Raw genomic sequence first — 15,314 nt, 5'->3', positions numbered from 1 at the left:
TGTCCGAGGGTCAGTACTGAGGGAGCGCTGCACTGTCCGAGGGTCAGTACTGAGGGAGCGCTGCACTGTCCGAGGGTCAGTACTGAGGGAGCGCTGCACTGTCCGAGGGTCAGTACTGAGGGAGCGCTGCACTGTCCGAGGGTCAGTACTGAGGGAGCGCTGCACTGTCCGAGGGTCAGTACTGAGGGAGCGCTGCACTGTCCGAGGGTCAGTACTGAGGGAGCGCTGCACTGTCCGAGGGTCAGTACTGAGGGAGCGCTGCACTGTCCGAGGGTCAGTACTGAGGGAGCGCTGCACTGTTGGAGGGGCAGTGCAGAGGGAGGGCTGCACTGTTGGAGGGGCCTTCTTTTGGATGAAACACCCTGTTGTCCTCTAAGGTAGATGTGGGTACTGCCTGTGCGGAGTTTGCAAGTTCTCCCTGTGTGTGTGGGTTTTCTCCGGGTGCTCCAGTTTCCTCCCACATCCAAAGACTTGCAGGTGATAGGTAAATTGGCTGTTATAAATTGCCCCTCGTGTAGGTAGGTGATAGGGAATACGGGATTACTGTAGGGTTAGTATAAATGGGTGGTTGTTGGTCGCCACAGACTCGGTGGGCCGAAGGGCCTGTTTCAGTGCTGTATCTCTAAATAAAAATAAATAAAATAAATAAATCAAAGATCCCAAGGCACTATTGGAAGAGGAGCTCTAAGACTTGACCATTCCAAGTCCTGACCAGCCAGCAACATTATACGCTCTGTAAACGTGAGGCCATCCAAACTCTGCTGCCCGTGACTTTACTCATACCATGTCCTGTTTATCGATCACCACCTGTGCTCGCTGAGGTACACTGGCTCTCAGTAAAGCAATGCCTTGAGTTTAAAATTCTCATCCTCATTTCCAAATCTATCCATGGTCTTACCGCTCCCCATCTTATAATCTCCTCCACAATCCTCCGAGATCTCTGTGCTCATCTAATTCTGGGCTCTTGAGCATTCCTGATTTTAATTGCTCATTTTTCCCTCTGGATGTTAAACTCGCAGTGCGGCACAATTCAAGTACCCATTCAGTACGTGCAAGCCTTTGACAGTGAGTATCGGATGGCTATCATACTATAGGGGGTATCACAGCTCAGTTGCCATATCATAATCCGATATTTACTCAAATATCATGGCTTATTCTGCAGGGGTCACTGGTTGGGGATCAGGAGGAGCAGGAACGCTGGATGGCATTTCTACATCAAACTTCAGGAGGACGGGTTGCACCGAGACACTAACTACACTGTGTAAGTAACTCATGGACTATGCAACTGTTTGTAAAGGCACAAGATAAATGCACGTTCTTGCTTTTCCAGTTTTCACTAGAATGCTGTCCAGGCAGAGATCAATTCACAGCGCAAATGGGAGCTGCAACCTTCCCGATCCATGCAGTTCAACATTTATTGGCACCTGAACAGCTCTTAGAACTTTTTTACCAATAGTTCACTTCTCCCTCAACTCACTTGTTCCCTCATGTAGGACATTGTACAAAGACCCGTAAGGCATCCAGTGTGTGATGATGATGGGGTGTGGAGCCGGTGGTGACTGACAGGCTCCGAGAACAGGCAGCACGTTGGGATGTGAGAATATTCTGTGAAAAGAGACAGCAGAACATTGCTAAAACATAAAAATTGAGAGACTGAGAACAGAATGATTCCATTATTATGTTGCACACTCACACCCCTACCCCACTCACCTGAGCTTCGGATACTCCTCGTTGAAGTCCCGGCTTTTCCGTGTGGTCCAGTCACGCACTTTCAGGACTTTGATCACAATGTCATTCCCCTGCCACCTGCCTTTCCACAGCTGGAAGCAAGGTAAAGACATCCTTGATTAACAAAGCGGGACTCACTCGCTGCTCTGCAGTTTAAAACCCTTCCCTTCCAGCAGAATGAGTCAGTTTTTATATTCTCAAGGGCAATTAGGGATGGGTAACAAACACTGGTCTTGCCAGCAATGCTCACATCCACTAATAAGTAAAAATAATTACTGTTGAGCAGAGCACTTAATGACTGAGAGATTGATTTTATCTGCAAAGCTCCACCTGATTACCTTGGCTCACTGACCTGACCTGCCCTTCACTTAGAGGTTTGTCCCAGTTGGGACATATGGTGTGAAGGGGTAATCAAGCAGGTACAGCGATGTGCAAAGGCTTAAATTGTGAGGACAGGTTGCATAAACTCAAACTCACATTTTACACCTCTAAGTTTCGAAGGTTGAGGGGTGATTTACTTGAGGTGTTTAAAATGATCAAAAGATGTAATAGGGCAGAACAGCACATAATATTCAAGCGCTTGGTGTCAACCCTCTATCCAGATGGATGAAATCGTGGGACGTATGCAGCATAAAAAATTCAACACCTCATCACTGACACACGAGCAGAGGTTCCGGGCTTCAAACTCGCTCTAAGACAATGGACAGTGTGCAACCAAATCTGCACTGACGATGTGGCCACCAGGTCCATGAGTGGAAGATGAGGGATGACCCAAACTGCGACTAAGACCATGAGTCCCAGGCTGTGGAACACATCACACCAGCCTACCCACTAAGATCTCTTGTGGAAGACACCTCATTTTTCCACTATGTTATAAGAACATAAGAAATAGGAGCAGGACTAGGCCAATCATCCCTTTGAGCCCATTCCACCATTCAATGAGATCATGGCTGACCTTCTACTTCAACACCATTTTCCTGCACTATCCCCATAACCCTTGATGTTTTTAACATGTAGAAATCTATCAATCTCAGTCTTGAATATACTCAACGATTGAGACTCCACAGCCCTCTGGGGCAGAGAATTTGAAAGATTCACCACCGTCTGAGTGAAGAAATTCTTCCTCATCTCAGTCCTAAGTGGCCTGCCCCTTATTCTGAGACTATTCTAGACTCCTCAGCCAAAGTAAATATCCTTCCTCATCTACCCTTTTTTTAAAAATTCGTTCATGGGATGTGGGCGTCGTTGGCTAGGCCAGCATTTATCGTCCATCCCTAATTGCCCTGTCAGAATTTTGTATGTTTGAATGAGATCACCTCTCATTCTTCTAAACTCCAAAGAATAAAGGCCCAGTCTATTTAATCTTTCCTCATAGGACAATCCCTCCATCTCAGGAATTAGTATGGTGAACCTTCGTTGCACTCTCTCTACGGCAAGTATATCTTTGCTGAGGAAAGGAGACCAAAACTGCACACAATACTCCAGGTGCAGTCACATTAAAGCTCTATATAAATGCACTAAGATAGCTTTACTCCTATACTCAAATCCTCTTGTAATAAAAGCCAACATACCATTTGCATTTTTAATTGCTAAAAACGGACTGTAAAAGCTTCTATAGGTACATAAAAAGGAAACGTTTGGTTAAGGCAAATGCGGATCCATTCCAGGCACAATCAGAAGAATTTATAATGGGGAATAGAGAAATGGCAGTGAAGCTAAATGATTTCTTTGAGTCTGTCTTCACTGAGGAAGAAAGAAGAAATCTCTCAGAATGAGAGATCCAAGGGACTAGGGGGAATGAGGAATTGAAGGAAATAAACATTGGGAAGAAGGTTGTATTGGAGAAATTAATGGGGCTGAAGATTGATAAGTCCCCAGGATCTGATATTCTACATCCCAGAGTGTCGAAAGAGGTAGCTATGGAGATGGTGAATGCATTGGTGATAATCTTCCAAAATTCTATAGATTCTGGAACGGTTCCTGCAGATTGGAAGGTCGCCAATGTCACCACACTATTTAAGAAGGGAGGGAGAGAGAAAACAGGGAATTACAGACGTGTTAGTCTTACATCAGTAGTCGGGAAAATGTTAGAATCTATTCTAAAGGATGTGATAAATGGACACTTGGATAATAATGCTCTGATTAGGCATAGTCAACATGGATTTATGAATGGGAAATCATGTTTGACGAACCTGTTGTGGAGTTTTTTGAGGATGTTACTAACAGAATTGATAAAGAGGAGTCGGTGGACGTAGTATACTTAGATTTTCAGAAGGCTTTTGATAAAGTCCCCCATGGGAGGTTGGTTAGCAAAATTAAAACGCATGGGATAGGAGGTAATATACTGGCATGGATTAAGGATTGGTTAACAGGCAGAAAACAGAGAGTAGGAATAAACGGGTCATTCTCACGTTGGCAGGCTGTGACTAGTGGGGTACCGCAGGAATCAGTACTTGGGCCACAGCTGTTCACAATATATATCAATGATTTGGACATGGGGACCAAAAGTTTGCGGATGACACGAAACTAGGTGAGAATGTGTATTGTGAGGAAGATGCAAAGTGGCTTCAAGGGGATTTGGCCAGACATAGTGAGAGGGCAAGAACGTGACAAATGGAATATAATGTGTAACAAGGTGAGGTTATCCATTTTGGTAAAATGAATAGATGTGCAGAGTATTTAAATGGTAAGAGATTAGAAAGTGTAGATGTGGGTGTCCTCATCAACAAGTCACTGAAGGCTAAATGCAGGTGCAACAAGCAATTAAGGCGGCTAATGGTATGTTAGCCTTTATTGCAAGAGGATTTGAGTAGTGAAACCTTGCTTCATTTGTATAGAACTTCGGTTAGACTGCATCTGGAGTACTGTGTGCAGTTCTGGTCCCCTTACCTTAGGAAGGATATTATTGCCATAGAGGGAGTGCAACGAAGGTTCACCAGACTTGTTCCTGGGATGGTGGGACTGTCCTTTGAAGAGAGATTGGGGAAACTGGGCCTGTATTCTCTAGAGTTTCGAAGAATGAGAGGGGATCTCATTGAAACCTACAAAATACTTAAAGGGATAGACGGGGTAGATGCAGCTAAGATGTTTCCCCTGGTTGGGGAGTCTAGAACCAGGGGGCACAATTTCAAAATAAAGGGGGATGCCACTTAGGACAGATATGAGGAGAAATTTCTTTACTCAGAGGGTTGTGAATCTTTGGAATTTTCTACCCCAGAGGGCTGTGGAAGCTCAGTCATTGAGTATGTTTAAAATAGAGAATGACAGATTTCTAAATACCAATGATATAAAGGGATATGGGGAGAGAGCGTGGGGAAAAAGGCATTGAAGTGGATGATCAACCATGTTCGTACTGAATGGCGGAGCAGGCTCGAAGGGCTGAATGACCTACTCCTGCTCTTATGTTGTATCCGTATGTGAGCTTTCAGTGACTCATCGAGGGTACCAAAGTCTCTTTGAAATTCAACACTTCCCAGACTCTCAACATTTAAGAAATACTCTGTATTTCTGTTTTTTCTACCAAAGTGAATAACTTCACATTTCTCCATATTGTATTCCATCTGCCAAATCTTTACACACTCGCTTAGCAGCTCCATGAAGCTTCTTTGCATCCTCCTCACAACTCACACTTCCACCTAGTTTTGTGTCATCTGCAAACTTGGAAATATTACATTTAATCCCGACATGCAAATCATCGATGTAGCTTGTGAATAGCTGGGCCCAAGCACAGATCCTTGCAGCACTGACTAAGATACAGCCTGCCAGCCTGAGAATGACCCATTTATTCCTACTCTCAGTTTTCTGTCTGTTAACCAGTTCTTAATCTATGCCAGTATATTCTCCCCAATCCTACGTGCTCTAATTTTGTTTACTAACCTCTTGTATGTGACCTTATCAAAAGCTTTCACAAAATCTAAATATACCAGATCCACCTGTTCCCCCTTACCCATTCTGTTAGTTACATCCTCAAAAAACTCCAACAGGTTTGTTAAACATGATTTCCCTTTCATAATCCCTGTTGACTCTGCCCAATCCTACCATTATTTTCCAAGTGTCCATTCATCACATTCTTTATGATACATAGATGTAAGTCCAACAACTGAATTGCTAATGTTGTCCCCTTGTTTAAGAAGGGTAGCAGGGATAATCCAGGTAATTACAGACCGGTGAGCCTGACGTCAGTGGTAGGGAAGCTGCTGGAGAAGATACTGAGGGATAGGATCTATTCCCATTTGGAAGAAAATGGGCTTATCAGTGATAGGCAACATGGTTTTGTGCAGGGAAGGTCATGTCTTACCAACTTAATAGAATTCTTTGAGGAAGTGACAAAGTTGATTGATGAGGGAAGGGCTGTAGATGTCATATACATGGACTTCAGTAAGGTGTTTGATAAGGTTCCCCATGGTAGGCTGATGGAGAAAGTGAAGTCGCATGGGGTCCAGGGTGTACTAGCTAGATGGATAAAGAACTGGCTGGGCAACAGGAGACAGAGAGTAGCAGTGGAAGGGAGTTTCTCAAAATGGAGACGTGCGACCAGTGGTGTTCCACAGGGATCCGTGCTGGGACCAATGTTGTTTGTGATATACATAAATGATTTGGAGGAAAGTATAGGTGGTCTGATTAGCAAGTTTGCAGACGACACTAAGATTGGTGGAGCAGCAGATAGTGAAGGGGACTGTCAGAGAATACAGCAGAATATAGATAGATTGGAGAGTTGGGCAGAGAAATGGCAGATGGAGTTCAATCAGGGCAAATGCGAGGTGATGCATTTTGGAAGATCCAATTCAAGAGTGAACTATACAGTAAATGGAAAAGTCCTGGGGAAAATTGATGTACAGAGAGATTTGGGTGTTCAGGTCCATTGTTCCCTGAAGGTGGCAACGCAGGTCAATAGAGTGGTCAAGAATGCATACGGCATGCTTTCCTTCATCGGACGGGGTATTGAGTACAAGGGTTGGCAGGTCATGTTACAGTTGTATAAGACTTTGGTTCGGCCACATTTGGAATACTGCGTGCAGTTCTGGTCGCCACATTACCAAAAGGATGTAGATGCTTTGGAGAGGGTGCAGAGAAGGTTCACCAGGATGTTGCCTGGTATGGAGGGCGCTAGCTATGAAGAGAGGTTGAGTAGATTAGGATTATTTTCATTAGAAAGACGGAGGTTGAGGGGGGACCTGATTGAGGTGTACAAAATCATGAGAGGTATAGACAGGGTGGATAGCAAGAAGCTTTTTCCCCAGAGTGGGGGATTCAATTACTAGGGGTCACGTCTTCAACAAAGTGAGAGGGGAAAAGTTTAGGGGGGATATGCGTGGAAAGTTCTTTACGCAGAGGGTGGTGGGTGCCTGGAACGCGTCGCCAGCGGAGGTGGTAGACGCGGGCACGATAGCGTCTTTTAAGATGTATCTAGACAGATACATGAATGGGCAGGAAGTAAAGAGATACAGACCCTTAGAAATAGGCGACATGTTTAAATAGAGGATCTGGATCGGCGCAGGCTTGGAGGGCCGAAGGGCCTGTTCCTGTGCTGTAATTTTCTTTGTTCTTTGTTCTTTTCTTTGTAACTACAGGACAGTCAGTTTAACTTTGGTGGTGGGGAAAATTAATAGTCACATGGACAAATGCGAGTTAATTAAAATAGATTTCTTAAGGGAAAGATCATGTTTGACTAACTTGTTGGAGTTTTTTTGAGGTGGTAACAAGAGAGGGTTGATGAGGGTAATGCTGTTAATGTGGTTTACATGGACTTTCAAAAGGTGTTTGATACAGTGTCACACAACAGACTTGTGAACAAACTTATAGCTCAAGGAATAAAAGGGGCAGTAGCAACATGGATACCGAATTGGCTGAGTGACAGGGAACAAAGAGTAGTGGTCAATGGATGTTTTTCAGGCTGGAGGAAGGTTTGAAATGGAGATCCCCAGGGATCAGTGCTGGTATCTAAAATATAAGCAAAATATTGCAGATGCTGGAAATCTGAAATAAAAACAAGAAATGCTGGAAATACTCAGCAGGTCTGGCAGCATCTGTGGAGAGAGAAGCAGAGCCAACTGTGCAACAGCCCCAACAAACAAATTTCTCTGCAGCACCTGTGGAAGAGCCTGTTACTCCAGAATTGGCCTTTATAGCCACTCCAGGCGCTGCTTCACAAACCACTGACCACCTCCAGGCGCGTATCCATTGTCTCTCGAGATAAGGAGGCCCAAAAGAATTAATAGGGGCATAGCGTACAAGATCAAGGAGGTTATGTTGAACTTGTATAAGACACTCGTTCGGCCTCAGCTGGAGTATTGCATCCAGTTCTGGACGCCGCACTTTTGGAAAGACGTGAGGGCATTGGAGAGAGTACAGAAAAGATTCACGAGAATGTTTCTAGGGATGAAGAACTTAAGGTACGAAAATAGATCGGAGAAGTTCGGACTGTTTTCCTTGAAGAAAAGGCTGAGAGGTGATTTGATAGAGGTATTCAAAATTATGAAGGATCTGGACAGAGTCAATAGGGAGAAACCGTTCCCACTCATGAAAGGATCGAGAACGAGAGGGCAGAGATTTAATGTATTTGGTAAGAGAAGCAAAAGTGACATGAGGAAAAACTTTTTCACACAGCGAGTGGTTAAGGTCTGGAATGCGCTGCCTGAGAACGTGGTGGAGGCAAGTTCAATTGAAGCATTCAAAAGGGAATTATACTGTTATATGAAAAGGAAGAACGTGCAGGGTTACAGGGAGAAGGCGGGATAATGGCACTAAGTGAATTGCTCGTTTGGAGAGCCGGTGCAGATATGATGGGTCGAATGGCCTTCTTCTGCGCTGTAACAATTCTGTGATCCTGAGATTCTAGCATTTTCCCTACCACTGATTTATTAGATTTGGAAACGGTGCCATCAGATTGGAATTTCACAAATGTTGCACCACTTTTCAGGAAAGGAGAGAGAGAGAAAAATAGTGAACTACAGGCCAGTTAGCCTAATATCAGCCATTGGGAAAATGCTGTAATTTATGCCTGTCCACTAAGATCTATTGTGGAAGCCACCTCATCTATCCACTCGGCAACTCAGGAGGCCATCGAGTGGAAATCAACATAGACATCCAATATAAGCTTTTCCCATCATACGAAAGTAGTAGTAGATAGTAGTAGAGAGAAATTATTCCCTCTGGTGCTGAAGTGCAGAACAAGGGGTCGGAACCTTAAAATTAGAGCCAGGCCATTCAGGGGTGATGTCAGGAAGCATTTCTTCACACAAAGGGGAGTGGAAATCTGGAACACTCTCCCTCCTGTGGGGTAATTTAGAGCTAACAAGACTGAGATCAATAAGATTTTTGTTGGGTAAGGGTATTGAGGGATTTGGAGAAAAGGTGGGTCAATGGAGTTGAGGTCAGCCATGATCTAAATGAATGGCAGAACAGGCTCGAGGGGCTGAATGGCCTCCTCCTGTTCCTACAAATGTATTTGCATAAGACTGTCAGGGCTGAGCTTTCCAACGAACAGTGAAACGTCGCTGAAATTCACAGCGAATCTCAAACACTTGGTGCTTTTCTCTGGGAGAGAATTGGGGGACAGGCGAGATGGTGACTGGGGAGATGGGGGAGGTGGTGACTGTCAGATAGTATGAGTTGCAGGTCATCAACGGGGGAGAGAGGCAAGACAGAACAGGAAAGGACCTTGGGTGCAATTTATTATCCGGCTCTCTTACGGGACCGGACGTGTGATCTTATATCTCCCATTAGTGAGTGAATGAATTATTTCTCCTGCGTCCAGAGGGAGCCGGAGAGCAGTTCATGAAGAAATTGATATGTGTTTGTAGCCTTAACTTGCTGCTGAACCAGACAGACTAGTTTAAACAGCAGAAATTGCCCTGCATGTTGACCATGGGCTAGGGGCAGGGGTTAGGGTCAGGTTACCTCTCCAGAGTGGTTCTCATTGATTTTATGATTTAGGGTTAGCTGCTTGAAGTCGATGCCAGCGTGTTTGTTCAGTGTTCCATTTCCTGCACAAAATACCAGAAAGCAAAGAAATTAATTCCAATTGCCAGCCATCTCAGTGTAGAAACACTGCAACTTGTGCCCCCACCCCACCACACCTACACCAGATCAGTCTCCATCCAATTCAGCTTAAGGTAGCTAATGACCTCTCAATACATCAAACAAGGGAGCTGGCAAGATCTGATGCTGCGGGTTTGACACAGAGATTTCTCAGGCTTCTGTCGTCTCTCAGCTCTGGTGGGCTAACATCGCCACAGGATCCTCATCTTCTGACCATTGCCCCAATCAGACTCCTGCTTTCCTCCCTCTGACTCCCACTCAGCATAAAGTAAAGGCTGAGTTGTCAATAACTCCATTATTGTTGTACCATGTGACTGGATGTTGGTCTTTTCTTGTCCAGCCATGCCCAAGCTCCTAAATCCCCCTTCACTCAAGTCAGACAACTCAATTCAATTGTGAATAAAAGTTAGGGTTCACTGACGGGGGCGAGTGCGAGTTGTCCCTTTCCAGAAGGTGTCCTTGTAGGGTACTTTAGTCAGACTCTGGCCCAGCTTCTCTGCTCGCTCTGTAGGGAAGGAGAGACAAACAGAGAGAGATAGGGGTGAGATAAACAAGAACGTAAGGGCATGACCGATTGCAGAGCATGAGTGTATTTCAGAGGGAGTGAAGGAGCATCTCACACCACAGCATGTGTCCACTTACTGTCCAAACAAGTCCCGACGTTGGCCACTGACACTTGGCCACGGCACAGACACCCAGTTCATCACAGGACAGAAGGACAAAACTCCATGTGCAATGTATTTCTGCAGGCCATATGATTGGACCACTGAACCAGACATGCACAGCAGTCCCAGTGTTGTTGCATCTACACAGTTGGTTAAAAGTGAGCAGACTGTGATATCGGTCTGTAAATGTGAGCCATTCCACAATATTTCCATTTTCTGTTTCCAGCAGTTTCTTTCTGGTAAATCACTTTTCCTTGTGGATGAATTCAAAAAATAGAAATATACAACACGAACATAGGTAACAGGAGGAGGCCATTCAGCCCCTCAAGCCTGTGCCACCATTCTATGAGATCATGACTGCTCTGTACCTCAACTCCATCCACCCACCTTTCCTCTATACCCCTTGAGACCCTTACCGAATAAGAATTTATTGATTTCAGTGTCCAAATTTCAGTTCAGTCAGAAGATACTGCCTTTTTGGTGAGTTCTAGATTTCCACTCCCCATTTGAAAATGTGCATCTTGACATCACCCCTGAATGACCAAGGTCTAATTTTAAGGTTCTGCCCCCTTGTTCTGAACTCTCCCCACCAGAAGAAATAGTTTCTCTCGATCTATCCTATCAAATCTTTTAATCATTTTGAACACTTCAGTCAGGTCATCCCTTAATCTTCCAAACTCAAGGGAAAACAAGCCTAGTGTCTACAACTTGTCCTTATAATTTAACCCTTTTCGCCCTGTTACTGCTCTGGTGAAACTGCACTGCACCCACTCCAAGTCAATATATCCTTCCTGAGATGCAATGCCCAGAAATGAACACAGTTTCTCCAGATAGTCTCACTGGAGCTTGAAACAACTGCAAATGTAACTTCCACCCATTTGTAATCCAGCCCCCTTCACATAAAGGACAACATTCCATTCACTTTTTTGATTGCTGTTTGCACCAGTCCACTCTTAATGGTTTATGTACCTGGACTCCCAAATCTCTGCTCCTCCATAGTTCCTGGTCTCTCACCATTAAGAAAATATTGCAATTTATCTTTCTTGGAACCAAAGTGGATGCCTCATACTTTCCCACATCGTGCTTCATCTGCAAAAAGCATTGCCTACTCACTTAATCTGTCAATTACCATTTGTAACATCGTGCTTTGTTCGACATAACTTACTGAGCCTCCTAACATAGTGTCGTCAGCAAACTTGGAAGGGTTAGAATAAACAGGTTGACTTGACAACGCTCACTCTGTACACAGGTAGGGGACACATCACACAATACTTCTCCGCACTAACACTGGGGCAAGATTGTGAAAAACTGGGGCCAATTTCAAAATAAATCCATGGAAAATCCCTCCCTAAGTCCCAAAGACAAATAAGAAGTATCAGTTACCATCACTGATGTAGTTATCTAGCCTATAACCTCATCTACCACACAAAAGGTGGTACAAACGGGATCAGAGGTGAGCTGGCAAGATGGATACAGAGCTGGCTCGGACATAGAAGACAGAGGGTAGCAATGGAAGGGTGCTTTTCTGAATGGAGGGATGTGACTAGTGGTGTTCCGCAGGGATCGGTGCTGGGACCTTTGCTGTTTGTAGTATATATAAATGATTTGGAGGAAAATGTAGCTGGTCTGATTAGTAAGTTTGCGGACGACACAAAGGTTGGAGGAGTTGCGGATAGTGATGAGGATTGTCAGAGGATACAGCAGGATATAGATCGGTTGGAGACTTGGATGGAGAAATGGCAGATGGAGTTTAATCCGGACAAATGTGAGGCAATGCATTTTGGAAGGTCTAATACAGGTGGGAAGTATACAGTAAATGGTAGAACCCTTAGGAGTATTGACAGACAGAGAGATCTGGGTGTACAGGTCCACAGGTCACTGAAAGTGGCAACGCAGGTGGATAAGGAAGTCAAGAAGGCATACTGCATCCTTGCCTTCATCGGTTGGGGCATAGAGTATAAAAATTGGCAAGTTATGCTGCAGCTGTCCAGAAGTGTGGCCTTAGTTAGGCCACACTTGGAATATTGCGTACAATTCTGGTCGCCACACTACCAGAAGGAAATGGAGGCTTTGGAGAGGGTACAGAAGAGGTTTACCAGGATGTTGCCTGGTCTGGAGGGTATTAGCTATGAGGAGAGGTTGGATAAACTCGGATTGTTTTCACTGGAACGACGGAGGTGGAGGGGCAACCTGATAGGGGCTTACAAAGTTATGAATGGCATGGACAGAGAAAATAGTCAGAAGCTTTTTCCCAGGGTGGAAGAGTCAGTTACTAGGGGACACAGGTTTAAGGTGCGAGGGGCAAAGTTTAGAGGGGATGTGTGAGGCAAGTTCTTTACACAGAGGGTGGTGAGTGCCTGGAACTTGCTGCCGGGGGAGGTGGTGGAAGCAGGTACAATAGCGACGTTTAAGAGGCATCTTGACAAATACATGAATAGGATGGGAATAGAGGGATACGATCCCCGGAAGTGCAGAAGGTTTCAGTTTAGACAGGCATCATGATCAGCGCAGTCTTGGAGGGCCGAATGGCCTGTTCCTGTGCTGTACTGTTCTTTGTTCACCAGAATAGCCTGCTGCCAGAGGAAGCTGTCAACTCCTTCTTGAGAGACTGTAGGATTTCCTACACATCCACTAGTCATAGAGTTATACAGCACAGAAACAGGCCCTTCAGCCCATCATGTCTGTGCCGGCCATCAAGCACCTAACTATTCTAATCCCATTTTCCAGCATTTGGAACTGCTCATCTAAATACTTCTTAAATGTTGAGGTTTCCTGCCTCTACCACCTCTTCAGGCAGTGCGTTCCAGATTCCAACCACCCTCTGCGTGAAAATTTTTTCCTCAAATCCCCTCTAAACCTCCTGCCTCTTACCTTAAATCTATGCCCCCAGGTTATTGACCCCTCCGCTAAGGGAAAAAGTTTTTCCTATCTAACCTATCAATGCCCCTCATAATTTTATATACCTCAATCATAGAGTTTTACAGCACAGAAACAGGCCCTTTGGTCCAACGCGCCCGTGTGGACCATCAAGCACCCGTCCTAACTAATCCCATTTCCCCGCATTTGGCCTGTAGCCTTGTATGTTATGGCGTTTCAAGTGCTCATCTAAATACTGCTTGAATGTCATGAGTGTTCCTGCCTCTACCACTCCTTCAGGCAGTGTGTTCTGGATTCCAACCACCCTGAATGAAAAAATTCTTCCTCAACTCCCCTCTAAACCTCCTGCCCATTACCTTAAATCCATGCCCCTTAGTTATTGGCCTCTCCACTCAGGGAAAAAGTTTCTTCCTATCTATCCTATCAATGCCCCTCATAATTTTGTATACCTCAATCAGGTCCCCCCTCAGCCTTCTCCGCTCCAAGGCAAACAACTCCAGTCTATCCAGCCTGTCTTCATAACCGAAATGCTCCAGCCCAGGCAACACCCTGGTGAATCTCCTCGGCAATCACATCCTTCCTATAGTGTGGTGCCCAGAACTGTACACAGTACTCCAGCTGTGGCCAAACTAGCGTTTTATACAGCTCCATCATAACCTTCCGGCTCTTATACTCTATGCCCTGTAATCATGTCCCCCCCTCAGCCTTCTCTGCACCAAGGAAAACAACCCTATCCTTTTCAGAATCTCCTCATAGCTGAAATGCTCCAGCCCAGGCAACATCCTCGTAAATCTCCTCTGCACCATCTTCAGGGCAATCACATCCTTCTCATAGTGTGGTGCCCTAAACTGTACAAAATACTCCAGCTGTGGTCTGTGGTTTTATACAGCTCCATCATAACTTCCCTGATCTTATATTCTATGCCACTAGTAACAGGGCCCTGGGTAATAACACACAAACAAAATACTTCTGCAATTAACCTACTGCCAGTGGCGCAGTGGTTAGCACCGCAGCCTCACAGCTCCAGGGACCCGGGTTCGATTCTGGGTACTGCCTGTGTGGAGATTGCAAGTTCTCCCTGTGTCTGCGTGGGTTTCCTCCGGGTGCTCCGGTTTCCTCCCACATGCCAAAGACTTGCAGGTTGATAGGTTAATTGGCCATTATAAATTGCCCCTAGTATAGGTAGGTGGGGATGTGATAGGAATATGGGATTAGTGTAGGATTAGTATAAATGGGTGGTTGATGGTCGGCACAGACTCGGTGGGCCGAAGGGCCTGTTTCAGTGCTGTATCTCTAAACTAAAAAAAAAAGATTTCATGAACATTACTTCCAATCTTCTCAACTATTGCTGGCTATGCGAATGCCTGAAATGTTACCTTGCATCTGCATGCACTTCCTCTCTGTATCACCTGACTCCCTGCCATCATATTTTTGTCACATTTTCTGTGTCAACTGTTCCCCCTGTGATTTTTTATTTACTCCCAGGATGTGAACAAAACTAGCAAGGCAGCATTTACTGCCTAGCTGCCCTGAGGGCATTTAGAGTCAACCATAAATGTTGGGACTGGATTTACATGTAGGCCAGACCAGGTTGGGCAAAGGTGGGTAAATGGAGTTAAGATACAGATAGGCCACAATCTAACTGAATGGCAGAACAAGCCTGAAAAGCTGAGTGGCAATTTTTGATCATGCTTTCCAATCAACATTCATTATTGTAAATGGTACTATTGGCCTTTATAATTTAATTTTGCAATGTCAACTGGACACAATGTAGTTGCATGCTCTGGCCACTAGATGGTTCTTTGGAGTAAGTTTCTGATGTTTCTATCTCAACTCCATCACCAGGGGAGCATGAGTGAATGAGTGTGTGTGTCTTCAGAGTCTTATTGAACCTCCAACACCTGACCAGTTGAATGAAGGAGCGTACGTACCCTTTAGTAACTCACGCAGGTGGATCTTTCCCTTGTCCAATGGGGTCTCTCCATACTTACTGCAGATGCTGAC

At 45.0% G+C, this 15,314-nt stretch overlaps 1 protein-coding gene across 1 annotated transcript in view; it reads right to left on the bottom strand.

Annotated features, from left to right (window-relative positions):
• The window catches only part of ilk (integrin-linked kinase), an 82,929-nt gene that overhangs the window by 35,413 nt on the left and 32,202 nt on the right, over positions 1-15,314 (bottom strand). The window contains exons 6-10 of the mRNA XM_068032958.1: positions 15,242-15,309; positions 10,190-10,273; positions 9,628-9,713; positions 1,711-1,820; positions 1,478-1,605 (exon numbers count right to left, since the gene is read on the bottom strand). Of these exons, the coding sequence (XP_067889059.1) occupies positions 1,478-1,605; positions 1,711-1,820; positions 9,628-9,713; positions 10,190-10,273; positions 15,242-15,309 (476 nt within the window). The remainder of the gene's footprint in view (positions 1-1,477; positions 1,606-1,710; positions 1,821-9,627; positions 9,714-10,189; positions 10,274-15,241; positions 15,310-15,314) is intronic.

The sequence above is a fragment of the Heterodontus francisci genome, chromosome 6 (assembly GCF_036365525.1).
Source record: "Heterodontus francisci isolate sHetFra1 chromosome 6, sHetFra1.hap1, whole genome shotgun sequence".
In the NCBI taxonomy this organism is placed as follows: domain Eukaryota; kingdom Metazoa; phylum Chordata; class Chondrichthyes; order Heterodontiformes; family Heterodontidae; genus Heterodontus; species Heterodontus francisci.
This window is presented reverse-complemented; position numbering and strand designations above follow the sequence as displayed.